At 52.6% G+C, this 27,119-nt stretch overlaps 2 protein-coding genes and 1 long non-coding RNA gene across 7 annotated transcripts; 1 reads left to right on the top strand and 2 right to left on the bottom strand.

The window, feature by feature from the left end:
• Nucleotides 1–15: 15 nt before the first annotated feature.
• Nucleotides 16–14,585, top strand: LOC100550045 (toll-like receptor 13). Its single transcript, XM_019619761.2, has 3 exons — nt 16–681; nt 8,692–8,740; nt 9,148–14,585. Exons 2-3 carry the CDS (start codon nt 8,712–8,714, stop codon nt 12,038–12,040), a joined length of 2,922 nt encoding a protein of 973 aa, XP_019475306.1. The 5' UTR covers nt 16–681; nt 8,692–8,711; the 3' UTR covers nt 12,041–14,585.
• LOC104912968 lies at nt 680–7,743 on the bottom strand. 2 transcript variants are annotated; one of them, XR_795050.3, is made up of 8 exons: nt 6,736–7,743; nt 5,629–5,785; nt 5,380–5,499; nt 4,981–5,053; nt 3,933–3,982; nt 2,663–3,028; nt 1,316–1,482; nt 680–774 (listed from the first exon to the last, which is right to left on the bottom strand). It is a non-coding gene; the product is annotated as an uncharacterized LOC104912968 (long non-coding RNA). The 2 variants fall into 2 exon arrangements; XR_795051.3 differs by lacking the exon at nt 4,981–5,053 and having other exon boundaries at nt 6,736–7,742.
• NDRG4 (NDRG family member 4) lies at nt 14,579–27,119 on the bottom strand. Of its 4 annotated transcripts, XM_010717828.3 has the most exons (16): nt 27,000–27,119; nt 26,850–26,894; nt 20,685–20,790; nt 20,178–20,298; nt 19,945–20,007; nt 19,718–19,778; nt 19,371–19,457; nt 19,183–19,239; nt 18,815–18,918; nt 18,545–18,601; nt 18,415–18,466; nt 18,221–18,268; nt 17,965–18,000; nt 17,754–17,805; nt 17,332–17,370; nt 14,579–16,753 (listed from the first exon to the last, which is right to left on the bottom strand). In XM_010717828.3, the coding sequence occupies exons 1-16, from the start codon at nt 27,111–27,113 to the stop codon at nt 16,599–16,601; spliced, it is 1,197 nt and encodes a 398-aa protein (XP_010716130.3). In that variant the 5' UTR covers nt 27,114–27,119; the 3' UTR covers nt 14,579–16,598. The 4 variants fall into 4 exon arrangements, with proteins under 4 accessions (XP_010716130.3, XP_010716132.1, XP_010716133.1 ...); XM_010717830.3 differs by lacking the exons at nt 26,850–26,894; nt 27,000–27,119 and adding an exon at nt 23,540–23,672; XM_010717829.3 differs by lacking the exon at nt 17,332–17,370 and having other exon boundaries at nt 16,599–16,753.

Here is a 27,119-nt window from a genome sequence, read left to right as displayed (position 1 = left end):
TCAAAGGCCAACAAAACAAACAAGCAAAAAAAAAAAAAACCCACGAACACTACTGATAAAAATGAACAAGAGCACTGGGTTCTGCCTCTTCACAAGACAAATTAGGCTTGTGCCTATTTGAATACTTAGCACTGCCATTAGGGATTTTACTGTTCAATAAGTACTGTGCGCCAAGAGAAAATTAAAAGCCAAAGACCATTGTTACTTTGGAGATTGTGCCTCTGTCATTCTGATTTCTGAGTGTTGACAGCAGAGATCTGAGATGACTTTTCCTGCATGGATGGGTCAACTGTTTAATGCTTAAATCGTGCCATCACTCAGTAGTAAATTGAAAAGGATGGCCAGCTAGATGAAGGAGTTATCATATGCCAGTTTGAAACTAACCAGCAAAAATAATAAAGAAAAAAAAAACAAATAGGAAACTGAGCTTTTCACCTACAGATAGAGGCAGGCTTCACAAGTCAGAAGCAGTTTCAATGTCAGTAGGAAATCTGAGACCACATAAGGAAATAAATGGTTCTCCCTTCTAGTCACCATTTTCAACAGTGAGTAGCTACTTTTGTATCTTAAAACTACAATCTGGGATCTGGGAGAACATTGCCCTTTGGAACTGGAAATTGAGTCTTACCTGTCGCTGGTCTTCGAGGTGCATAGTTTGTGATCTGTGCTGACGTGCCAGGGGTGAGTCCTAATGCTAACTGTTTTCTTTGCCTGAAGATGGACCAGATAAAGGAAGAGTACAAAATGGTCTTCTACTGCCAGAGCCTGGGTGATCTAGGAAGAAAACAGAAAGTATAAAAGGAGTAAGGTGAGACCTGTAAATGGAACAGCACCAGAATATAATGTTTCATTCCAGTACTCTGCAGTTGATAATAAAGTTAAAACTGATGGGAGAACTCCTTTTTAATTACTAGCTGTTCTTTGGGCACTTGTTAATAGGTCACTACTCCTAGGAAGATTTTAGCACATACTTCTGTGTGCTTTCATGTTTTTCAGGAATTCTGTAGGTATTTGTTTCTTAAGTTACAGAAAATTCTATTCTAAATCTGGCAGCTGTTGGTCAGAACTAAGTGCTTGGAAATGCAGATGTTATTATAAGTTATTTAATTCCCTGTGGCTCGATATTTATTTCCAAAGGTATGAGGAATACAGAAAAAGCATTTCTACAGTCAGCTCATGCTTTGGATGACACCAGTAGAGGGCAAAGATCTGAGAACAGATGCTTGTACTTGGAAAACATGTACATGTAGCATTAATAGTAATATTTATCCTTTTCTTGGAATAGCTGGAGCTGAATATGTTTCAAGGTAGAGACCTTTCTTTCTTGTGTTCCATGGGATAGAATTTGCCAGATCCATCTCAAGAATATTTTCTCTTCCTGCATTATTCATACTGCTATCAAGTAGAGTAGTTGACAAGGTTGGTACTACAAGAGGGATTTTCTCTGTCATTACATGGTTGAGTTTTTTGTGAACAGATGACCTGAAAAAAAAACCAGAGAAGAATTATCTTAAAAACTTTCTTCCAAACCCGTTTCTAAGCAGCTTTGTCTTGGAATCTAAGGCTGGATCAGTGCAGGTAAGGGGGTGAGTGTGCAGCTGTTGAGCCTTTAGACTCACTTAATTCAGCTTCACCTACTTGCCTCTGTTGCTGTGGCAGCACAGACCTGTAGGCTACCTGTCCTAATCTTTACTCTGTCCTACATTGTTTCTGCAGCCTGTGCTGCCAGCAGCCATGGTCTCAGTAAAAGATAAGTTGTTCAGTGTAAAGTTAGCTCTTATCTAGGTACACAATTTTCAGTTCTTTTGACATGGGCAAGCCTGTAACAGGTTCCAACATCACTTTGAAAATGAGAGTTAACAGTGTTGTTGATTAATCACAAAACAGTTGTCCTTGCTGTTTAAAAGTTTTAAATGCTTTTTCCCCAGCTGACATTTTAGGGAAAAAAGAAGAACAAACAAGAAAGTCTAGATTTTGCCATTGCATTAAGGCCTTCTCAAGGAGAGGTTCAGAGTGACTTCTAGGCAGAGGATGTTTTTGCAACAGCAATACAGAAGAATAGAATACAGAATGTTTGCTCAATTCACATTTGTCAGGAGCTAGAATACTGACACTGACATTTTATGGTGACAGTATATGTAATACTTGAGTATGCTGATATGTAGTGATAATGATCTGCATAGAACACCTTTGCATTTTAACACGTTAATGGGTGTAGAATCTGACTCAAGCCTACCCTGCTACTCTTTCTCCAGCTTCCAGTTTTAAATCCAGTTTTTGATTATACAGGAGAAGGTGAGCAAAGCCCTGCACTGAGATATGTATGCTGGGCTTGCTATAACGTGTTGTCCTTCAAGCATCCAAGTGGCAGGAGCTTAGTGTACCAAACTATGTCTGCAATAAGGATGTGTTGGTACTTGTACAAGGTAGGGAAAACTAAGGTACATCTGCAGTGGATTTACTCTTTACACTTCAACACTTACGAAGGAATCAATTCTCAAGTATCTCCAGTACCTTTGCCACAGTCATTTTGGACATAATATCCATCCAAACACTGTCTAGGTTTTGGAATGAATACTTTCTAACCAGTACATACAAGAACACTGGCCTTGGTTCTAGACCTAGCTTGTTCTACTTGAGGCTGATAGTTGCTCTCACTCACTTGTATTTCCCAGTCTGATTGCAGCTGGCGACTGGAAAGACGCTGATTTCTATAACCTTGGGTAGCAGTTGAGATGGTTTCTAGAGAAGACCAGCCAGAAAACTTCACAGTGTCTATTTTCTTCAATTCTTAAATGAACTTGAAGTGCCAAAGGGTACTCTCCAGCTCTTTAGCATATCCAGAAACGCAATAAAGACAAAAGCTTTCCTGCTTTCGTACCACAAAGATCAAAAAATCAAGTGATGTCCTTGTATGGGAGCAAACTTAAGATTGCACAAACCTTTGTGCACATCAGATTGCAGTTTGCGGTAGAGTTTGCTTCCTTATTTATACTAGTAAAAGTTCCATTTAGAAGGTCTACACATCCTGCAGGAGGAATAAAGCATTTTAAATACCACATTGCAAATCAAATTGTATATATGTTTAGGCATCAATGTATTGCAACTATACTAAATATGTTATTGGGCATTAACTGTGCTATTGTGTTGAACAGCTGGGTGAACTAGATTAAATCAGTTTAAGTAGCTTCTACCTCAGACCATCCTTTGATTTTCTTTTGAATCAATTCTGAGACTTCAGAACTCTTATATGACATTCAGCATAAGTTATTTCATGTATATTAAAAAAGAAGACTGCTTTTCAAGGCAAAACTAGAAGTGTTAACACTCTTGTTAGTAGATGTGCTAGCCTTCAACAATGACCATGACTACTTACTGCAAGAGGTGTCCATTTCAAGACAAGTAACTTGCTCCAAACAATAAGTCACAAATGAATAGCTACATAAGCACCATAAAGTACATGCAGATACCTCGGGTATATGTGTAATTATTGTGGATGTAACCTAAGCACACAGTTTTGCACAAAGCCTTACACCTTGTAAGAATATCGGTCCTGTTGTGGATAGGAGAAGTTACGTTGGGCAGCCACAAGATGGCAGCTGGAAGTGAAAGCTGTGCGAATACCAACACAGTTTGCTCTGTGTAATGCTTTTAGAAGGTCCTTCTCAGCCTGCAAAATGTAGGAGCCTTACAGTCAGCTGTGCCGTGCAGAACTCAGCCCACTGCAGAGGAGCCTTTCTCAGTGTCTGCCTCTATAGAATGGGGATTGTTCTTAGAGTACAGTAATTATTACATAACGCTTTACAAACTGTGTTCTAACCGTAATAAAAGGCAAAGGGACATTTGAATAGACTGTGCTGTTTATGTTAGCATTTCCCTACAGTAAGAGAAATGATTGGCACAGTAAAATCAGACAAGCAATAAGGAAATACCTTTACAAAGTTTCTGTCTGCTTAGGTTCTCCCAAGATAGTACTCCAAAACTGGAAAACAACAAACAAATGTTTGTTAGTTGGGGATCCATATTTATGTTCTCATTTCAAAGAGCAAGTTCATTGGTTTGAGAAAGGATTTTTCTATGTCAAAGCCTGTCCAAACGTCTCATCTGAGGAGATTCTTTTTTTTTTTCTGCATTATTAAGCTTCAATTTTCCATTAAAATTTAAAAAAAAAAAATCAAACTTGATTAAGATCAGTAAGAATTACATTTCAGATTATAAACTACATTTGCTCTTGGGAGCCTTCTTTTTTCCTTTCTCCATCATTTTTGTTTGCAAGGTAACTTAAATAGCAGCTGAATGAGCAGGACATTTACATTAGGCAATGACAGGCAGATCAGTCAGTTAAAAAACTTCCAAAAATTTGATTCTGATTCACATTCAGCAAGTTTTGCTGGCACTCCAAATATATTCTTCCTTTTCTAACACCCTAGGAAGCATCCCAATGATACCATATATCTATACGTATAATCCACAGGTCAGATGGTCTAAAATACAGTTATTTGATTAAAAACCTTCAACCTGCAAAATTAAAGGCAGAAGTAAAGAGTGTGCTGGAAGAGAGAAAGCAGGCTGCGGGCAAGTTGAGAACAAAGAAACCTGTAGGGGAAGAAGCAATTCTAGGATAAACCTGACCACATACCCACATCCTGCTGTACTGCTGAATTCTGCCGTGTAGAAGAACCCCCTCTTCTGCTGTATTTGCACATAAAATCTGACATTGCTTTTACTTAAATACCCCCTACTAAAACATTAATGCAAGATGGATATTCATGCAGCCATCGGCACATCTCCACCATGCCCACTAGGATCCATGTCCTTACAGACAGTTCAGTCTGGGGTTGTCTCATTCACTCAGGCAACTAGAAGTATATGGCAGTTCCAAAAGAGACAGGTAATCTTCCACCTTTGTATAAATCCTAAAGTTAAAAGTATGAGCATTTGAGTGGCTCAGTAAATTGTGCCAGCAGATTCCACACTGACCTCCTGAGAAGAATACTGTTGAGATGAAGTCTCATTCTCATCTGATCATGGACATTTCTTCCTGAAACAAAGTCTAACAACAGTTCATACTTAGAAACTACGTGAATTGTAGTAATTAGTTTCCTGAACTTGTATAAAAGTGCTTTGGCAGCTGCTCTTTAAAATATTTTTTTTTTTTTAACTAAAATTATATAAATATTTATATCTGACCTTTGGGAACAGTAATCTATTGCTCACCAAATATGAGGAATTTCCCATTTATCTCACTGCTGTAACTGACTTTATGCAGAATACTATCCAGCTGTTTTAGGTAGAACTGGGATTTTTACTGTAGTGTCTTTGAGCATAAGTATTTCAGCAACATCATAGAATGTATCAAAGATTAGAAATCCCACTCACCTGTCTCCTTACATGAACATGTCTTTCAGGAGGGAGGTACACTGCATCCTGGCACTTCTGCATTGCAGTTCTACAGGTCTGACCTCAGCTGCTGTTGCCTCTAGTTGGTTAGACCATAATCTGGACAGTAAACAAAAATTACAGTGCTGAAGCTGAATAGCAGGCTGTGACTACTGCCCATAATTTATGTGGGGTTCTTTTTCGGCTTAGCCTGTCCTTAGTTTTGTCATGAAAGATAACTTTTCTTACTTGCCTCATGGATGAGTGAGCAGAGGAACGTGTAGCTCATCAGTTGCTATCCCCATGAGTCCATGATGCTGGAAAATCCCAAGAGAAGGCAGGAAGGAAGCATTCAGGCTTACAGCATCTGACATCTGCTATTTCCTGAAGCAGCAACTTCCAGTCCCTGTAAAAAGCAGCAAAGGCGAGAGGCAGTTTAGAAAAGGGAATGGGAACGCAAGCAGTGGAAATAGGAGAGAACCACGAAGTTGGACACAGGCTGATACAATTCCACTAATAAGACCAGTAGTATGTCATGTCCCCAGAAGCTTGTATCCTTCTGCTTTTCATGAGATCCACACATAAAAGGAAATTAAGATCTTCCTTGCATGTCTGATGGGACATTGTCAAAACATGACATAAAGCAGTCAGGCTGGATTCAGACGATATAAGCAGCACTACTGCAGTGAATGTCATACTGAAGGTCAGCTGCACTTGGATTACATATCTGAATTCAAATGGGCTGTATTTACAGAGAAAGCAAAGCCTTATTTTGGTCATGAGAATAAGATTTTGCTGTCTAACTTCAGACAGTGACTTCCTTGTGTACAGGTAGCACTGAATTGCAGATTCACTTGGGCATTTCTACAGGAAATAAACCCAGCTGCAGCTTCAACTTTTTTGTTGTTTTGTATTTGTTTTTAAAAATCTGATTATTTTTGTGGTAGTGCTGAGTTGCAAATTCATTGGAATTCTATCAAAATTCAGTTGATTTCGACAGACCTGGAGCTTACTGTTCTAAGTTGAGACTTCTGGTTCTGTTTCTCATACATGTGTTGCTGATTCACAAGCCAGGGAGCTAAATACTGGAAGTAATCACAAAACCAGTATTTCTTAGATGATTTTCTCGAACGTCTTCCTTTTAATACAACACCAAAAGTGTCAGACAACTTTTCCATCTTCTCCAGGTTGGGGTGGACAGCAGGGAGATTACTAGAAACCCATTTATTTCAGGTTTCCATTTTTAAAAATTAATTTATAGTGAAGATGTTTTTCTTAGGATGGGAGAAGCTCTTCTAGGTTAAGCTAACATTCAAACGCTCAAGTAAAAGAAATTGGAAGCAAATATCAACTTACATTTGAAAACGCAGGCTTAAACGGACAAGTGACACAGCGAAGCTGCTGCAGATGCCCAGCCAGCTCTGCTTTGATCTGCTGCTGGAACCCATGAGTCATCTGCATTGTTTGTCACTCCTTCCATTGGCTGCCAGCAGACATTTCCTGGTAGGACACTGTAACTCCTTAGTGCCTGCAGACTGTTTTCACGGGCTGATTTATTAGCTGCCTGTAACCAATGAGATGGATGCTTTTTTCCTCACAGTGAGAGCTCTGAGGGAGGGATCTGATGATGGGGACACCGCACCCGCGAGAAGCAGCGCCTCCTGGGGTAGAGTTCGGACTCGCTGTCAGGAGAGGAGACCCAGAGAGCTTCGTGGCTTGTGGGACAAACTAGGTTTAAAATAGGTTGGCTATTCAAAGCCAAAACGACAGGGGATTTATGCTGTTGATCACAGTTCAGAACAGCTGTTCCAGTCCATGTCACGTGCAGTTTTTGTACAGTAGTGGGCTTACTGTGTACACAACAATCTTCTCACCTCTTGTCTTTCTTTTCTTCCCACGTATGTTTTCATTTGTTAAGTTTGCCCCATGTGACTCTTGGATTGCAGCTTACTGCCATTAGCCATTCCTTATCCCACTTGGATCTTGCCATCCATATTCCATGAAACTCTTTTGCAGTGCATCCCATTGATGAGAGGAACCAGACACTATTCTAACCCTAGGATCCTACCAACTATGGCAAGTTCTGTCAACTGATGCTATGGGGACAGGCAGGTACTTTAGAATCCCTAGCAGAAGGAAATCAGACCACAGGGCTGTGGGTACACTTAGAGTTTTAGAATTACATGAACAAGCAAGCAGCATAGCTTACTGTTACCTACAAGGAAGACCTCACTGCAGCCTGCCAGTACTCAAAGGTAGCTTACAAGCAGGAGGGAGACCAACCTTTTACACGGTCTAGTACTGATAGCACAAGGGGGAATGGCTTTAGACTAAAAGAGGGGAAATTTAGGTCAGCTAGTGGGATGAAATTCTTCACTCAGGGGGCTGTGAGGCCCTGGCACACCTGTCCAGAAGGGCTGTGGGTTCCCCACATCTGGAGCTGCTCTAGGCCAGGTTGGGTGGAGCCAATTCCACTTCTAGATTTCCAGTGTCCCTACCTTCGGTGATCCAGCACCCAACAGAAGGGCTGAATCACACTGCTGGCAGCTGGCTTGCTTGTGCCTTACTGACTGTCCCCACAGCAGGTGCATGAAAGAGGGAGAGAGAAGCAGGATTGATGTAGCAGCAGCTTGCTTCCATGTGGTGGCTCTGTGTGCTGGATGATCACTTTGTACTCTCCCACCAACCTCCTGGAGCTGCTCATCCTGTGCCATGCTGGAGCCCCTTAGACCCTGGGTCAAACCATGATTGTTAGAAGCCCCTAGAGCTCGTTAGATGCCTCTAGATCTCTCACAGTCTATTGGCTTCCCTTAGTTTTGTCCTTTCCCCCCTCCCAGTACAATTCAGTTCTGCCCAGTCCTTCATTATATAACCCAGTGGAGGAACCAAAACCAGTAGGAAGCTCTGTGGGGGCTGGGGGTAGGGAAGTGATAGCGGTGCCTTGTGACAGAGGGAGGGGGGACATGGCATAACAGGGGAAAAGAGGAGACATGATGACAGAGAGACATGCGGATTATTGAGGGCTAGGAGGACATGGGATCTGCAGGGGCATGGGGGCATAGAAGACTATGGGAACACGGGGGAACATGGGAACCTGAGGGACACAGGGAACACTGGAGATTGTGGAGACATGAGTGACATGAGAGATATGAGAACATGAGGGGCATGGAGTCACAACACAGAGCATCAGGGAGGTGGCATAAGCATTGGGGACAGGTGCCACTGCTGCTCCTCCAGAATGTGACAGCAGTTCCCACCACCTACGTCAGTGGTGACATGAAGTGATACCACAACTTCCCTTTTTCACCCCAGAAAGGAGACAGTGGCTGAGAATGATGGAGACAGCAGAGAAGAAGGCGCGGTAAGAGGGGGAAAAGAGGGATCCTATATGGCTCTGTCCCTGTCTTTGTCCACAGTCCTGCACTGGTCCTATCCCCTGCACCCCTCCTGTCGGCAAATCCCTGCATCCCTTTCACCAGCACTCCTCATCTTACACAGAGTTCTTGTCCCCAAATCCTCAACTCCATATGCCAAGCCAGTACTGCACTGGGTTTTGCAGGGAGGAGGGCAGCAGTAGTGCACTGGGTTATACTGGTATGGGGGCACTGAGTCACTGGGTTATTGTAAATGGAACTGGGTTATGGTGGGCAGCACTGGTCATGGTGGGCAGTACTTGGTTATAGTGTTTGGGGTCACTGAGTCATCCTTGGCAGCACTGGGCTGTTCTGGTCCCTGTGCCCCAGCCCTGACCCTCTCTATCTCCCCCAGGCCCAGCACCGGGATGTGTCCCTCCCACTGCTGCCCACCCCAGCTGCTGCTGCTGGTGACAGTGACACTGATGCCGATGGTGCACCCATATGGCTTTCGCAACTGCATTGAGGATGTCAGGACATCTTTGTGCTTCCGCTGCATCCAGCGCTTCCTGGAGTCACCGGCCCTGGCAGTGTCTGACCTGCCACCAAATGCCATTTCACTCAATCTGTCATACAACTTAATGCGCTGCCTGCAGCCCTCTGCCTTTGCCCGCCTGCCACGGCTGCACACCCTGGACCTGGCCTACAACCAGCTGGAGACGCTTTCCCCTGGTGCCTTCCATGGATTGGGTGCGCTGGTGGTGCTGGACCTGTCTCACAATCGGCTGACCACACTCGCCGAAGGGGTGTTCAACAGTTTGGGCAACCTGTCCTTGCTGTGGTTACAACATAACCCCCTGAGCACGGTGTCACCTGGTGCTCTGCTCCCCCTGCTCAACCTGCGCCGTCTGTCTCTGCGGGGCGGGCAGCTGAACGGGTTGGGGGCGGTGGCAGTGGCGGTGCAGGGCTTGGCACAGCTGGAGCAGTTGGACCTATGTGAAAACAACCTGACAACGCTGGGGCCAGGCCCACCACTACCCGCCTCGCTGCACACCCTGCAGCTGTGCAACAACTCGCTGGGGGGGCTAGTAGGGGGTAGCCCAGAGATGCTATGGCACGTGAAGATACTCGACCTCTCCTACAACAATATCTCGCAGGCAGAGGCCTTCACCCAGCTCCACCTGCGCAACATCAGCCTGCTCCACCTGATGGGCAACCCCTTGGATGTTTTCCACCTGCTGGACATCTCTGACATCCAGCCTCGCAGCCTGGATTTCTCTGGGCTGGAGTTGGGGACTCACGGACTGAAAAAGGTGTGCCTGAGGCTGCAGGGTCCCCGGGCCTTGCAGCGGCTGCAGCTACAACGCAACGGGCTGAAGGTGCTGCAGCGTAATGCGCTGGCATCGTGTCCTGTGCTGCAAGAGCTGGACCTGTCCTGGAACCGGCTGCAGCAGGTGGGCTGTGCTGGCCAGCTGCTGGACAAGAAGCAGCAGGAGGAGCTGGAAGTGCTGACAGTGGAGCACAACCTGCTGAAGAAACTGCCATCTTGCCAGGGGGCCCAGGTGCTGCCACAGCTGCACAACATTTCCTTCCGCTTTAACCGCATCCTGACTGTTGGGTCCCATGCCTTCGCTTACGCCCCGGCCCTGCAGGTGTTGCAGCTCAATATTAACAGTCTGGTGTTGCTGGACAGGCAGGCACTGTGGGGGCTGCACAACCTGACAGAGCTGCGTCTGGACAACAACCTGCTGACCGACCTTTACAACAACTCCTTCACTGAGCTCCACAGCCTGCACACCCTCAACCTGCGCAACAACCGTGTCTCCGTCCTCTTCCCCGGTGTCTTCCAGGGGCTGTCCGAGCTACAGACGCTGGATTTAGGGGGCAACAACTTACGCCACCTGGCAGCACAGTCACTGCAGGGACTGTCCAAACTGCGCAGGCTGTATCTGGACCGCAACAGACTGTTGGAGGTGAACAGCAGAGTGTTCGCCCCGGTGCAGGCTACCCTGGGGGTGCTGGACCTGCGGGCCAACAACCTGCAGTACATCTCACAGTGGCTGCATCAGCCACCACCCTTCCGCTACCTGAGCAGCCTGTATGACCTTAAGCTGCAGGCGCAGCAGCCCTATGGGCTGAAGATGCTGCCTCACCACTTCTTCCAGGGCTTGGTGGAGCTGCAGTGGCTGTCGCTGTCACAGAACATGCTGCGGGCCATCCCACCAGATGTCTTCGAGGACCTGGGCAAGCTGCGCTCCCTGACATTGGCTGACAGCAGCAATGGGATACATGACCTGCCTGACGGCATCTTCAGAAACCTGAGCAACCTGCAGTTCCTGGACCTGGAGAATGTAGGTCTGCACTCACTCACTCTGGAGGTCTTCGGCAACCTTAGCCAGCTGCAGGTGCTGCACTTGGCCAGAAATGAGCTGAAGACCTTCAATGCCAGTGTTGCCAGCCGGCTGTCCTCCTTGCGCTACGTGGACCTGCGCAAGTGTCCGCTGAGCTGCACCTGCGACAACACGTGGCTGCGGGGCTGGCTGAACAACAGCCGTGTGCAGGTTGTCTACCCCTACAACTACACTTGCGGCTCACAGCGCAATGCCTACATCCACAGCTTTGACATACGTGTCTGCTTCCTGGACCTGGGGCTCTATCTCTTTGCTGGGACTGCACCGGCAGTGCTGCTGCTGCTGGTGGTGCCGTTGGTGTACCACCGCACCTATTGGAGGCTGAAGTACCACTGGTACCTCCTGCGGTGCTGGGTCAACCAGCGGTGGCGGCGGGAGGAAAAGCACTACCTATACGACAGCTTTGTGTCCTACAATTCAGCTGATGAAAGTTGGGTGTTGCAGAAGCTGGTGCCTGAGCTGGAGCGTGGTGCCTTCCGACTCTGCTTGCACCACCGTGACTTCCAGCCGGGCCGCAGCATCATTGACAACATCGTGGATGCTGTCTACAACAGCCGGAAAACGGTGTGTGTGATGAGCCGCAGCTACCTGCGCAGCGAGTGGTGCTCTCTGGAGGTGCAGTTGGCCAGCTACCGGCTGTTGGATGAGCGACGTGACATCCTGGTACTGGTGCTGCTGGAGGACGTGGGTGATGCTGAGCTGTCTGCCTACCACCGCATGCGACGGGTGCTGCTGCGGCGCACCTACCTGCGCTGGCCTCTCGACCCCACAGCCCAGCCACTCTTTTGGGCAAGGCTGAAGAGGGCACTAAGGTGGGGAGAGGGAGGAGAAGAGGAGGAAGAAGAAAGTTCGGGTGGAGGGGCAGGAAGGCCCAGGGAGGGAGACAAACAGGTGTAGTGCAGGTGTCAGCTGGCTGTAGGATGGAGGAAAATCAGCCGTAGGGTGAAGGACAATAGCTGGCCAAAATGTGAAAGAGGACCATCCATAGAGTGGAGGACAACAACTGGCCAAAGGGTGGAGGAGAACCAGTGATAAGATGGACAGCAACTATCCGTATAGACAATCAGCTGTAAGATGGAGTGCAACAGCTGCCCATACAGAAGACTACAGTTGACCGTAGGGTTGAGGAAAACCAGCCATCAGATGGAGGACAACTGGTCATAGGGTGGAAGACAACTAGCTGTAGATGGGAGAAAAGCTGTCTGTAAGATGGAGGATATCCAACCGCAGGGCCATAGAGAGGAAGGCAACTGGCTGTGCAGAGGAGGAGAAGCAACCACAGGGAGAACCACAGCAGGGCTTTTCTCATCCCAAAATGCCAGGTTTCCATCCCAAAGGACACCAGAATAGCCTTTCTCACTCCACATACCCAGATCTGCCAATTCAGATGACTCAGTCGAAATTCTTATGTACTGTAGAATTAGATTCTGAGATTCCCCTCCAAACAGGCCCGAGAACAACCTTCTTACTCTAGGCTGTTCCCCTCCTCAAACTGGCTTTTCTTGCCTCAAAATGCTTGTACCCATCCCAAAGGACTCCAAAAGTGCTTTTCTCCCTCAGAGCATTTTCTGGGATCCCACAAGGCATTGTTACCCTGGGGTGCGGCAGGCTCTGTTGTGTACAGAGAGGGGTCCCCAATAAAGCAAGGCTCCCCCCGCTTCACTTGTCCCTTGCTATGGTCATATGTGGGATGAGGTGGGATTGGGATGGCATTTTACGGGGCCAGACAATGGCACAGTCAGATGAGGGGAGCACTGTCCCTGAGTTCTTTTTGGCCATTGTTTGGGATTCTGGCTGCAAAATGGGGGAAAAACAGAGATTCTGAGCAAAGAATAGGCTGAGGTGGGAGAGCCCAGGAGGTCTCAAACTCCCGCAAACCCTCTCAGTATCACCAGAACCCCCTGGAGCTCCCATTTTCCCCTTGGAAAGCTCTAGTGTGCTCAGCCTCTCCTGCCTCCAAAGTTCCTCCAGGCCCTGTGTTCTCCTCCAGAACATACTAGTACTCCATTATCCCCCTCTCGAAGTCCTGTTTTCCCTTCAAACAGCTTTAATATCCCCAGAGACACCTGGAGTTCCTCCAGAACCACTCCAGAGTCCCCCATTTACCCACCACTACCCTCAGAGCCCGCTATTGACATGCCTTCTCCCCAACCAGAACACGTATTTCCCCTCTCAGAGCCCCCCGAGGATCCCCAGACCCCACCAGATCATCCCAGGATTTCCATTTCCCCTCCATTGTCTCCTATTGCCACCCCCTCTCTCCAGTATCCCCAGTTCCCACACAGGACTCCAGCTTCCCACTCAGACACCCCACTCATACCTCTGCGGTATCACTGCAGGTGCTGGGGGAGGAACACTGAAAAAGTGGTCAGTTGCCTTGGGACCACAGAACTGCAGCCGGGATGCAACAGCTGAGACCACCAGCAGCAGCAGCCATTCCCCCAGCCACAGTGCAGCTGTGAGGAAACCTTCCAGCACACCAAGTATGTATACAGGAGGGGCTGATGTGTGGCCAAGTACCAAACATCAAAACACAGAATTGTTAAGGCTGGAAAAGACCTCTCAGATCCCCAACCCCAGCACACTCTCACCGTGCCCACTGCCCACGTCCCTCAGTGCCACTGCATCACTGCTCTCTGGGAGCAGAAATTGTTCCTAATACCCAACTGAACACAGGACATGGCTGACAGCAGGTCACACTCTGTTACCATTACTCACTTTGTAACTGCCGAGTGATGAGGAAATGATTTAGAAGAAAGACGGGGAAGGATTAACTGGGAGTCAACCAGGACACTTGGGAGAAACAAAGGGAAAATGAATGGGAGGAAGAAAGAAGACAAAGCCAGACTCTGCAGCTGTGCCAAGGCAAGGGGCAAGAAGAGAGGACACACTGAAATACAGGAACTTCCATTCACATGGTCACTCAATGAGACAGGTTGCCTAAAGAGGTTAGAAAAGCACCATCTCTCTGGATATCCAAATATGGGAAGCGGTCCTGAGCCACCTCCTCCAGCTGACCCTGGTTTTGGAAGGCAAGAGTGGCCAGGTGATGATGGCCTGAGGTGGTTTACAGCTATGCTATAAATATGTAAACATGAGCTGTATGCAGAACCATTTGCTCTGCATCAGAAACCATTGCATTGCAACGGTTTCTGAGGGCTTTGGGGCTGCTTTCCAGGAAACCCCAGCACAGCAGCAGGACCTCAGCACGGCCAGATGAACTTGTGGGACTCCCCAAAGCAGTGGGACACTGAGAGGAACATTTCCAGGGTACCCATGGCCTCGTGCTGGAAGAAGGAGCAGGAGGGAGGGCAGAGGCAGAGCCAGAAGCAGGGGCACGAGCTGACACCTCCACCTCAGCCAGCTGAGAAGGGCTCCCAGGCTGCCTGCCCAGACCTCAGATCCAGCCTCAATTCAGCACATGAGAAAAGCACAGCAGATTCTTATCATATTTATTAATATTTTTTTCCAATACAGTAAATCCTCTCTACAGCGACAGGTTAGTTAGATCTGGTTTACATATTGCCTTCTTGTGTGAGAACTGTGGCCTCGACACCACTGTGACAAAACCAGTTGCGCTCAGACAGGGAAAGGGGGAAATGTGTTCAATTCTGATGTGACTGGGAAAAGAGGAGAACCAGTAAAATCAAAAGAACAAACCACAGAGGGAACAGAACGAACCAACACAACCCAGGTGGGAAACCGAAGGCAAGCACGGCCAGACCACCTCAAATGGAACCACACGGCACCACTTGTACGAGAGAACAGGGGGAGCAAACCCAAAGGCCAGGGACCGGACAACCCCATATATATAATATGTATAGGTATTTATATATATATCATCTGAAGGACACGCTGAGAAAATGGGTGATCGCAGTGGTATCTACAGAAAAAAAGTCTGCTTAGCATTTAGAGTCACACCGAGAAGGAAGCACATAGCAGAGTGAATGGGGAAAACAGGGACACCGGCATTGTCAGCGTTACGGGGTACAGACCAAAGTGCCGGCCTTGGGGCCAAGAGCCTCAAGCACCTGCTGGGAGCCCTGTGGCCCCTTGATGGGGGCGAGGGCCTGTGGGGAAAGTGCTTCAAGGGGGCTGCACGGGACCTACTCCAGCCCAGATGGCTGCAGCAGGTGGATCCTCAAAGGGGTTCTGCAGCTGCCCTGTCCCAGGGCCACCATGAGACCCCCGGCACCTATCACCAGAGCTGGGCTCTCCTTTGGCCCAGGCACGGGAGGAGCTGGGCTGGGTGGCCGATTGCAGGGTTACACAATGATGTGGCTGTCCATGCCACCTGGGGCTGGATGGGGCCTTGCAGACTGCTTAGAGCCAAGCCCTTGATGGCCCGCTCCCTGCAGAGGTGAGACATGGGGGAACCATCTCCCATGGACAAAGCCAGGTGTGGAACGTTCCCCTTGTGCTATGGGGTTACCCTGCAGAACTGGCACGCTGAATTGGGGTGCCCCGAGGGGCTGGGGGTGCAGGGGGCTTCCTAGAGTGGGGTGGTCTCATCTTATTGCTAATGGCTCTGCAAAAGTGACAGCCAAAGGCTGAGGGGGCGGATCCTCATGGTGACCCCAGACCCAGCAGCCTCTGAACTCTGGTGGCCTCAGACCAGGGCCAGAACATCAGGGACCGGGTGAGGCAAGGGGCAGACACTGCCCCCATATGCATTTTTGGTGGTAGGCAGCAACTGTTCTTTTTGCAACAAAAACAGGGCCAAGGCAGCACTGTGCGTGGGATGTGGGCTGGGGCGATGCCCGTGATCCCCTTCTGCCCTGACAGCTCAGGCTGAGACCTCTGCCCCTGCCTTGGGCAACCCCCGAGGTGCATGGCAGGGAGGGGCACAGGCAGGATGCAATTGCTCACGATGCCCAGCGTGCACCCGGGTGCAGGTCCTGCCCGTGCCAGAGATCCCACGCAGTGCCCAGAGAATGGCCACTGGGGAGAATGGGAGCTGCTGCCCCAGGATGGGCACTGTGATCTCCCCAAAATGACCACACGCAGCACCCCAACCCTGGCTTCCTTCTGGCTTGGCCACCCTTGAGAGACCAACCTACCTCTCTGCATCCTGCTGTTCTGCTCACATCCTGCTGTCCTGCCCATGTCCCACTGTCCTGCTCCATCCCCCCATCCCACCCCTGCTCACCCATCCCGGCCACGTCCCCCTGCCATCCTCCCTTCCACACTGGGGCCAAGGCAGTGCTGGGAAGGGTGAAGACTGAGGCAGAGCCATGTGTGACTGCTGGGCTGAGCTGGGACTCTGAGCCTGCAGATGACAAGGAGAAGCTCCTCTGGTGCCCAGCGAGGGAGGGAGGCCAACAGCAAAGAAGATGAATCAACCCCAGGGGAGCGAGAGCACTGGCAGAGGTCGTCCGCGGGGCGGGTGGGTGCTGGCGGGATGCTGACGGATGGGAAATGGCTCTGGAGGAAACGGTGGTGGCGGCCACGGGCCTCAGCACGATACCTCCATGGTGTGGTTGATCTGCCCCATGGCCTCGCTGCTCTCCGAATGGGTACAGGCACGTGGTCGGGCACCTTCCACAGAACTGGCGCTGGTGAGCGAGGCTGTGCGGGAGCGTGCCAGGCGGGTCATGCTGGCGGACGGCACTGCATGGGCACAGAGAGGGGGTCTGGGTACTCGGCCAGGAGAGGCTGGGCTGACACTGCCTAATGCAAGCAAAGCTGCTGGCCTGGAGCAGGTCCCACTCCCCAAGGCAGATGGCCCCAGGCACAAGCTTGCAGCATGCAGTGCCACAACATGAGCAGCTCCGTGCTGGCAGAGGATGTGGTGCCCCAGCCAATCCCCTGGGCAGTGAGGCAGTGGGAAGCCCCAGCCACCAAGCTCCAGGGGGGTGTGAATGGGGACGGGAGCTCTCCTGGCTCCCTGGGGTAAAGGTGGCACCTTCCTCCAGCCAGGATGCACAGAGGGCATAGCTCCTGTCCTGTGAAAGAGCACACGGTGGGCATGCTGCCTGCATGGGAGGCTCGTCTGAATGCCATTGCTCAGCCCTCAGCCCTGGCTCAGGGTGGAGGCAGCCCAACACTTTGGGCAAAGCGGAGCAGGACAGAAGGCACTGTCTGGGAAGGGCCAGCCCCATGCCCAGGCTGCTCCCAAAGGCGGCCCAGCAGCCTCAGGGCTCAGCGCCAGGAGGGCACCATGCAGGGCGGGCAGCACCGAGCGGTACCTGCACCTCCACTCAGCCTCCGATCCTTCAGGTGGGCGACTGGCAGGGCGGGAGCAGGAGGAGGGCAGGAGGGCAGAGAGAGAACGTCAGCTACACTGGGGGCTGCACGGGGCCAGAGGTCTCCTAACCCATGTGCGTGCACAGATTTGCGTGGGTGCACACAGACCTGCACACACACACACACACACACACACACACACACACGCATACGCAGAGACCCACACATACACAGTTCTCTTACACACAGAGCCTGTACATCCCACACCCCAAACACATGGATGGGCACCTTGTACACATACAGCACTACAGACACGTTTGCAGCTCTCTGTCAGGATGGACACACGCATGTGCCAGCCTCCTCTGTGCCACACACACACACACACGCACACCCAGGCAGCCCCTTGTCCAGCCCTGGCACTCACTGTAGCCCATGCCTTGCAGGAAGTACTTGAAGGCTTCGGTCAGCTTGCCGGGCTGCAGGGAGAGAGCAGAAGGAGCTGAGGCACAGCCCCACACCACCACCAGTACCGCCTGGGAGTCCTATGCCCACATCAGCCCACCCCTTTCCAGATAGGGGCCACGCCAGTCCGTGTTTCAGGGGCCAGTATAACTCAGCTGATGGAGAGCACTCACCTGTGTGACCTGGGGCAGCCCACCAGAATCTGCCATCTGCACAGAGAAGGTTCTGGTTAGTTTGGGGGACGCCTTTTCTCCCACCCCAACCCCTGGTGCCCACTGGCAGGATTCTACTGCCAGGCCACCCTGCTCACTCCAGTCCCACGTGAACCTGGGGCAGGTAGACAGGGACAACCTGTAATGGTGGAGCACAGGGCAACAGGGCACTGCACAAGCAGTGGGGGCCACCCTGACACCTTCATCACCCACTTACCTTCAGAAAAGTGGTGTTTGTGGGATCCAGCTTGGAATTACACTCCACCTGTGGGTGAGAGGGACAAGAACTAGCACCCTGGGGTGCCTCCCACCTGGCAGAAGCTGCCCACAGGTACCACCTTTGGTCCCAGCACCGTGCTGGCCAGGCAGCCACGTGTGCCCACGTATGCACGGATGCCTACAATCACTCACCACGCCCTCTTCAGCAGGAGCGTTGTCTCCCACCACCAACATCACAGGGCAACTGGAAATGAGAGGAGGAAATGGCAGTCAGGGCTCAGGCTGGGCTCCTTGCCCTGGGCAGTGCCTGTGCAGCTCTTACCGCAGTGTCTTGGCATTGGGCACAGTGCCAGGCCGGTTGATGTCCAGATCCCTGCGGCTGGAAGAGGAGAGAGAGTCAGTGTGAGCATGTAGGTGGGTACAGAGCTAGGATATGCCCAGAGAATGGCTCTGTGGAGCCCTGCTGTCCCAGCACACTGTGATCCCCCAATACACTGCTCCCTGCTGGCCTGCACTAGAGGGTGACAGCAGCACTCAGTGGGCTGGAGGTTCCCACCACCTGGCAAAGATGGTGTTGCCGGATGCTGCTTACCTGTTGTACATGTTGAGGAAGAGCTGGAGGTTGAACTGGTTCACCACGCTGCCAATCTGCTGCCTGTAACTCTGCACCAGCTCCGTGTTGTTCACCAGCTCCTCCTGCACCAGCAGGGGACAGAAATCAGGGCCAGGGCTGCCAGGTGCCCATGCCTTGCCCATTGACAGCAGAACAGCAGGATGCAGGCATGAGTCTCACCCAGCACTGGGTAGGGCTGAGCCCCAGATCAGGCGGAAGGGTTGCAGGCAGAGCTTTGCCAAGCCTATCCCCAGCACCACAGCACCCAGCACATGGGGGTAGGGCACAGCCAGGCTGGGATGCTGTGGGGACAGATGAAGGCAGAATGCAGGGCAGATAGCCCTTACCTGGCTGAACAGGTGGGACAGGACCATGTCTGGCAGTGTGCTGGTGAGGCCCGAGAGCTGTGGAGGGAGCACAGGCAGTTACCATCCTCTCCTGACTGGCTCCTGCCCTGGCACCGCAGATGGCATGGGATGGGGGCCCAAGCCCCAGGATGTCACCAGAGCTTGGAGGAGTTTGGGGTTCTGCTCACCTTGGCAGCTGCCCAGTCAATCCAGCCTTTGCCATTGGGGTCGATATTCATGAGGACCAGACCTTCAACCAGGTCGGGGAAGATGAGCTGCACCAAGCAAGAGGAGGGATGTTCAGCACGAAGAGGCAATGTGCCCACCAGCAACACTGCCCACTGTGCAGGCACTACACAGTCCCACAGCCAGGCCAGGGGCATCCCAAGTTGTCCCAGAGCCCTGGGGGCCAACATGGCCCTGTCTTGGCACAGCACTGCCAACCCAACGCTGTGCCTGGGGTGACAGCTCAGGATCCTGCCCACATGCTGGGCTGGCAGGAGGCACAGTCAACTCAGGGCCACCCCATGCTCACCGCAAACTTGGCCAGCACGTAGGCTCCTGCCCCAACACCGATCCCGATCACATACTTGAATCTGGAAAGCAGAGACGTATGCATAAGGAAATGGTGGGAAACCCCAGGGCATCCCCTGCACGAGGATGGGGCACAAAATGACACACAGGGTACTGGCTGACCAGGACAACTGCCCCAGCCCCAAGCCCTCCTGCCACGCTGCTCCCTGTGAGGAGAGGTTGACTCACCCAAAGTGCTGCACCACGCTGGGTAACATGGCAGCCAGCTGGTCCATGGATGGGTACTGGTACCTGCAGCAGGGAGGGCACAGGGGGGTGGTTGTGGGGCCTGCGCAGAGCTCACAACCCTGCTCACCCACCAAGCACCACATTGCCCACCCTGGGCTCTGGCACAGCAAGCAGGTGGTTGCCTTGGCAAGGACAACCAGCGGGCATGCCAAGTCCCCAGCAAAGGCACCTACCCCTGCGGGAACTGCGAGGCTCCTGCCTGCTGGCCTGGCGCATCCACGTGACACACCACAAAGTGTTTTGTGATCTCCTGCATGTCTTCATAGTTGAAGAAGGTGTTGAAGCAAAGCTTGTCTGTCAAAGGGAGGCAGCGATCAGAGACCAAGCACCCAGCACAAGGCCTGGTGGGTGAGGGGAGCATGGGAGACAGGTCATCCAATGTCCTACTGTCTTGGCCAGGAGCTGATGTGCCACCAAAGCCCTCCACCCCCTCCCTCTGGGCTTCTGGCCTCCACAATAGAGACCATGGCCACTGTTAGCAAGGGCTGTGTGTCCCTAGCAGGAATGGAATGCATGAGGATGGACACCAAGGACTGCAGGACAAGGCTGCAGGGTCTCAAAACAGCCACAGTGCTCCCATCCAGCATGGCTGAGATCATTCCCATCCACCCCATGCTGGCTCCAGAAAGGAGCAGGGTGGCTAAAATGGGCAAGGTAGCTCCTTCATCCCAGGCACTCACGGTTGAGGCCCACATCGTGGTACGTCAGGATGGCAGGGCGGTTCCCCTTGGGTGAGCCCCGGATGACCACGTGCAGCAGCCCATAAGGCGTCTCAATGTCGTGTTCCTGGAGGAAGAGGAAAGATGGGTGACATTTGTCCTGTCCCATACACCCCTCACACTGCCCCAGCAACCTTCCCAAGAGGGGTGTGTGTGTGTGGTGGGTGGGTGTGTGTGTGTGTGTGTGTGTGTGTGTGGCCACAGGCTTCAGTGTGGCCAGCATCCCAGAAATGCCTTCCCCATGGGAACCATCTGTGGGTAAGCAAGCACCTGACAGACAGCACCATGGAGATGTCTCCTGGGGTTCAGGGCATGCGGCCCCACAGCCCTGGGCAGGGATGAGACCCAAGCTCCAGGGGGCCCTGTGTCTAGGCCAGCAGCAGAGGGCAAGTCATTGCATATAAATACTCCCGGCCTCCATCAACTCCCCACAGGGCGGAGTTTTCCCAAGCTGGATGCAGCTACTGCGTATTTAATAGCAGCCTGTGAATGGTTCCTCTGCAGACTCTCTGTGACTCCTCAAGGGATCCACACGCCAACTCCACATTTGCCTTCACCTTTGACACGAGCAGATTTCACCCATGTGGAAGGCTCGGGATCCCCAGGCTTGGCAGCAGCAATGAGCAAAGTCTGTCCAAATGCAGCCCAACCTCTTCCAGAGACACAGGAGGCTGCCCAGGAGCCAGTGCAGGAAAGGTGCAGCCATGCCCCAGAAAGAGAGTACAATAAATAAATAAAGAACATCTGGGATGGTACAGAACAGCTGAGATGGGACAGGAAGACCCCAGGAAGGGATGGAGAGTTTGGGATAGGGTGGGAAGATTTAGGATTGGAAAGGTGTACAGGATGGGATGGAATGGGATCTAGGATGGAATGGGTGCATCATGGTATGGGACCACAGGACAGGATGAAGGGATAGGGGTTTCAGATGGAAGGAGATGTGATGGGATAGGATGGTTTAAATTGAGAGAATTTGGGATGATCGAAGAGGGCTTGGGATGGCAATGATCATGGGATTGGGAAGGTGGGAAACAGGGACAGGAGGTCTCAGAGGGCAGGAGACCACGACAGTTTTGGCAACAAGATGAGAGAACGGTGTGACCCACTTGGCCTGGATTCACTACACCTGCGGCAAATAGGCAGCGGTCAGATCCCAAACACCGCCCTGGAAAATGCCACATCCTGAGCTCAAAATGAGAGCTAAAATAAGCACAAAACCCCATGCTCAAAAATAGCCATGCCCCACACAGAGACCAGGAATGCCTTGTGCCTCCATTTCCTTGGCTTGGGAGGGTAGCAATTGCCAGAGAGAGAAGGGGAGTAAAGGGCAGCTCCTTCCTGAGCAACCTCTGACCCTCACTTCAGCCTTGCTAAGGAGGAGGGAGCAGAAGAGATCTCATTGCCAGGGCACCATTTCAGGGCACAGATGCCCTCCAGCCCCCACTTGCTGCCATCAGAGTTTCTCCCAGCTAGGGGGTTCCAGGTCCGCTGTCCCGGCCCACAAGGTCACACTGGTGTAGCTTCATCCTCCTGCCCAAGCCCTGACAGCTACAGACAAGCCCCATGGATGGGATGATGCAGGGGGAACGGCCCCTCCACAGCCACGTGGGCTCCCGCAGGCCACGCGCCACCAAGGACTGTGAAGGACGCAGGCTTCAGGCAGGAGGAGCAGTCTGAAGACGGATGCTCCTTGCCGTGGTGCCTCTCCACGCCATGAGCTGCTGCCCCCAGGGGCTCACAGCACCGGAGGACGGCTCAAGGGCTCCTCAGAGCTGATGCTGAGCTCCCCAAGGACACCCTGACCCAGCTCTCAGTCACAGCCATCACTCCTTTCCCACGGCTCATGGCACCTATCCCTTCCCTCTCACTCACCTCTGCAGGTGCTGAGCAGGGACACCGTGACAGATGGGGAAACTGAGGCAGCAGAACGGCTTGGCCCAAGGTCACCGAACAGGAGGTGTCCACACAGCCCAATCCTGGGCACAGGGCTCTCTCCTTCCTTCCAACACGGCTCCCCTCACAGCCCTGACAGCCCCTCTGCGCTCCCAGCTCCAAATCACAAGCCTGAGCAGGCGTCTCCTTCCCCAGTGCTGTGACCCCCTCCCAGCAGGCCAGGCACATCCCTGCCTGCTGCGGCACTGCTGGCTGCCACAGCCCTGCCCTCTGCCGCAGACGCGTCTGTGCTCATTCAGAGGAGAGGCTCGTGATGGAGAGAATGAAGCTAAGAAGAAGAAGGGGGTCACTGACGACCCGTGGCTGCAGCGAGGTGTGGTGTGGGGGCTGCAGCACCCATACGTGTCTGGCAGAGGCCAGCTCCGTGCAGGGTTCAGCATCTGCAGGGTTCCCACTTGCCCGTCACAGCACTCCCACCTGCCCACCCTCCACACCAGCCTGTTGCCATCACTGCAGAGGCTGCAAAACATCGGAGGGGTCGCTCCCAAATGGCCATTCCCTGGTCCTCCATCCCCTCTGCTCCCCCCAGACGGCGGGTGGGGTGCAGCAGGGCCCCCCCTGCCCGCAGTCATCCCAGCACAGCTGCAGCCACAGCTCAGCTTGTCCCGGCGCGGAGCTCCGCCAGGCCCGAGGAGGACGTGCTCAAGGACAATGCGGCCCCGAAACCCGCGCTGCATCAGGGATGCGGTGGTGGCGTGGCCGCGTGAAGGAAGGGCTCCCCGGCGGGTGCTGCGCCCACCCCATCACCTGCCCGGCACTCAGCAAGCCCCGCTCGGTGCTGTGGTCCATCCAGAGCCAGGGGGGTAGGAAGTGGGGCAAAACCCAGGGGGAAGGGAGGGCGGCACGGCGACGGTGGTACCTACCCCATCCCAGCACTCGGGCATGGTGAGGAGCGTGTGGGCGAGGATGCGCGGTCAGGGAGGGCCGGGCACGGGGTCCCAGCACAGGGCACGGCGCTGCAGCGGGCTGGGGTGAAGCAGAGCTCTGCGCTGGCTCAGCCCCTCGCCTCGATTTATAACGGAGCCCCAGCCCTGCGCTAAGCCCTCCCCCTCCCTTCCCCCTCAGCCGACGTGCAGCCCCGGCAGGTTTGGCCTCCATCGCAGGCGAGCGCCGCGATGCAGCCGGCACTCAGCCATTGGCTGCCACGCGAATTATTCATGCTCCAATTGGCCCCAAATACCCTTGTTTATGAAGAAAAACGCCTGGCGCCGTGCGGTACCCGCTCCATCTTCCCTCCTTCAGCAGACCAAACAGGCACGGGCACCCAGATGGGGCTACGCTGACACCGTCTGTGATGCAGAGCATCCTCAAGGCAGAGCTCAGCACCTCTCACCTGCACCCAGACGTGTGCACACATGGCTCAGTGCAAACACGCAGAGTCATGCTTGAGCCTGCAGCCATCCAGGCCGGAGCCTGCAGCAATGCACATGCACAGTGAAGCACCCGTGCACTCACAAACACACACAGCAGGTGACCTGTGTATGCATATCACCATGCACACAGAGCCCTGTGCACATGTATGGACACATACAAATATTGCCCCAATACGCCATCACCTCACCCAGAAGCATAAGAAGGTCTGTGGCCAGGGTGGGAAGGTGCAGATATGAAACAAGAAATACAGTGTGGTTGTGTGGCCACAGAGAGGTTAGAAGACATGCTGGCCTGGACACAAATCCCCCCCACCCCTGCCTGGTGCGGGATGATAGCACAACCCTAATTCAGCCCAAACCTGGACATCGCCAGTGGCAGGTGAGTAAGCCAGGAGGAACAGCCCAGCATCCCCAGTGGGTCAGACCACGTCCCTGGGCCACACAGGAAGAGCATGCTTGTCTCTCCACCTGCCCAATGGTCCCATCCAGTAACAGTTTCTCACCATCACGGCCCCATGTCATTCCCTGCACCTTCAGTCCAACCCTACTGGCTGATAATCAGATAGAAGCAGTCCTGCAGCCCTCAGCGCCTGCCTGGACAGGCTGGATAACCACATTCCATTGCTGGACCAAGGTAGCATCCAGCAAGGACTCTCCTGCCTCCCCGGCCCAGCATGGCCTTGTTGCCCCGCCTCAGAGAGGCATCTGGTGCCCATTAGCATCCCTTGCCACGTCTTCCTCCATGCCCCAGCACACATCACAGCAGTGGCTCAGTGTCTCTGAGCAACTTCCCAGGCCAGGGCCTTGAGCACTCCTGCCATCACCAGTGTGCACATGGCTTCCTTATGTATCCTCAAATTCACCACCAGTTAGGGGAGGAACGGTGGGAGAAAGGGCAGACAGACAGGCAATGGGAAAGCCTTCACCTTGCCTTGAACAAGCCAGGCTAGCTCGGAAACTTTGCTCTGCACTGTTTTATCCTGTGGGGAACTCCACCCCGAACCCCTGGAGACACACCTGTGCTAGTGAACAACCATGTGGGAGGGGGAAGCCCGAGTCTCAGATGACTTCTGACACAGGAACAAAGCTCTCCACAGGTCTACATGCCATTGTGCCAGCTGAAGGCATGTAAGTCCATATGGGCCCAGTGGGAATCATCCCAGGATACTGAAAGTTATGGAGAGATGTTGTGGATGATGTTATGGAGAGACTCCTCCCTCAATTACTCTCCAGTGGTCTTAAGAATATAGAAAGGTCCCAGGAAACTGGAAGCTGGAAAATGTTGTCTTAGTTTTCAGGAATGGTAAGAAAAATCATTATTTCCAGGCCTGGCAGTAGCATTTCAGTATCTGGCAAATTTATGGAGAAGATAATTCCAGGAGTTATTGAAAAACACGTGAAAGACACAGCAGTCATCGGTGACATTGGCCAGGGGTTCTCAAGCATAAAGTCCTGCTTAACTAATTTAATTTCCTTTTACGACAAGGTTACCCACCTAGCTGACAAAGGAAGGACAGGACATGTTCTGGATTTCTGCAAAGCTTTTGAAACTGTCTCTCACAGTACCCTTCTGGGCACGGTGTCTAGCTGTGTGCCAGACAAATACGCACTATGAGGGGTGAACAGCTGCCTGCTAGGTCAGGCTCCAAGAGCTGTGGTAAGTGGGATTCCCCCAGACTGGTGCATCTGCAGCCACAAGCAGCAGCACAGCAGGCTTGCACCCAGCCAGCACTGCAAGAAGCACGCTGGGGCTGTGGTGAGGCCTGTATGGAGAGCACTGGCCCAAGGACACCGATTCACAGGGACTTCAGGGGCTGTGGACACCCACATGGGACTCCAGCAGCACAGCATCAGCAACACCACCTTCTCCCTCCTCACCCTTGACTTGGTGATAACAGACTGTTCCCATTAGCTCTGCAAACCACACCTCCCTGCATCCTGACAAAACTCTGCTGTGCCACACCACACACATGGGCGATGGAGCTGAAGGGGCCAGTCCTAAAAGCCTGGGCACTGTGTCTGCCGAAACAGGAACTGAGGCTCTCCTGCCCCTTTAGTTGCTCCTCACAGGCACTGGGGGTTCAGCATAGGAGCTGAGAAGGTGCAGCCAGCACTGCCAAGCCTCAGATCACCAATGTATGCTGTGAAATACCCTTACAGGGACCTGGCAGAGGACACGCGGTGCTCCAGCCTCCCTGCTGCTGGCAGAGGGACAGGCAACAAGCCAGGGACCAGCAGCCCGCATCCAATCCTGTGTACTGACACCCCAGTTGACATCAGGGGAGCACGGCACAGGCTGAGCCCAAGACAGAAGTGGGGACTGAAACACAAGCTGGGACCAGGCGCAAGCAGAGCCTGCAGAGACTCATGGCCACAGCCTCCTGCTGCCTGGCAGCCCCAGGGCCAGGCTGCTTCAGGAGAGCCAGGCAGGACAGGGGCAATGCCCTGCCTCCCAGAAAGAGAAAGACACTTTCACCCACCCTTATGTAACTGGGGAGCTGGCATCACCCAGGGAACCATTGCCATGGCAATGGCAGAGGGGCTGGAAAAGCAGCTTGGTTTTTAGAAGAAAACACCAGTCCTAAAAAGGTTTTGTCCCCGGCTCGTTGCCAAGTGCCCACCAGCCACATCCAACCGCCAGCACCAAGTGCTGCAGTAGGCACCAGGCCAGCGTCCCCAGGGGCTCTGCAGGCAGACCCACAGCCATGGCCCCTTCCCACAGCACAGGTACCAAGCAGCCACTGCCTGCCCCACGCTCTGGGGCAAGAGACAACTCCTCTTCCACTACAGCCAGTCCTACCTTCCAGTCTGTGTCAGCAGCAGAGAGGAACACGTCCGAGTTCTCCTGTGGGAGAAGGAGAGCCGTTAGATGCTGAGGGCTGGAACACACCAGTGTCCACATCCTGGCAGCCAACACGCGGAGTTGGAGCCAGAGCTGTTCCCAACTCACCAGCTCAGCATCCTGGCCACGCAGCAGTGGCTTCTCCTCAGTGAAGCGCAGTTCGTGCAGCCCCGCCATGGTCATCTCCTGCAGCAGCAGCCCTGTCCGAAGGGAGGGAGACATCAGCAC

The sequence above is a fragment of the Meleagris gallopavo genome, chromosome 13 (assembly GCF_000146605.3).
Source record: "Meleagris gallopavo isolate NT-WF06-2002-E0010 breed Aviagen turkey brand Nicholas breeding stock chromosome 13, Turkey_5.1, whole genome shotgun sequence".
Lineage (NCBI taxonomy): Eukaryota > Metazoa > Chordata > Aves > Galliformes > Phasianidae > Meleagris > Meleagris gallopavo.
This window is presented reverse-complemented; position numbering and strand designations above follow the sequence as displayed.

Coding starts and splice junctions, on each gene's coding strand:
- LOC100550045 (XM_019619761.2), top strand. CDS start 8,712: ATGATGGAGACAGCAGAGAAGAAGGCGCG. Junction 8,741..9,147: donor ACAGCAGAGAAGAAGGCGCG/GTAAGAGGGGGA, acceptor TATCTCCCCCAG/GCCCAGCACCGGGATGTGTC.
- NDRG4 (XM_010717828.3), bottom strand. CDS start 27,113: ATGTCTCCCTCCCTTCGGACAGGGCTGCTGCTGCAGGAGATGACCATG. Junction 19,240..19,370: donor TTGACTGGGCAGCTGCCAAG/GTGAGCAGAACC, acceptor CTCCCTCCACAG/CTCTCGGGCCTCACCAGCAC. Junction 18,001..18,220: donor CAAACACCACTTTTCTGAAG/GTAAGTGGGTGA, acceptor TTCTCTGTGCAG/ATGGCAGATTCTGGTGGGCT.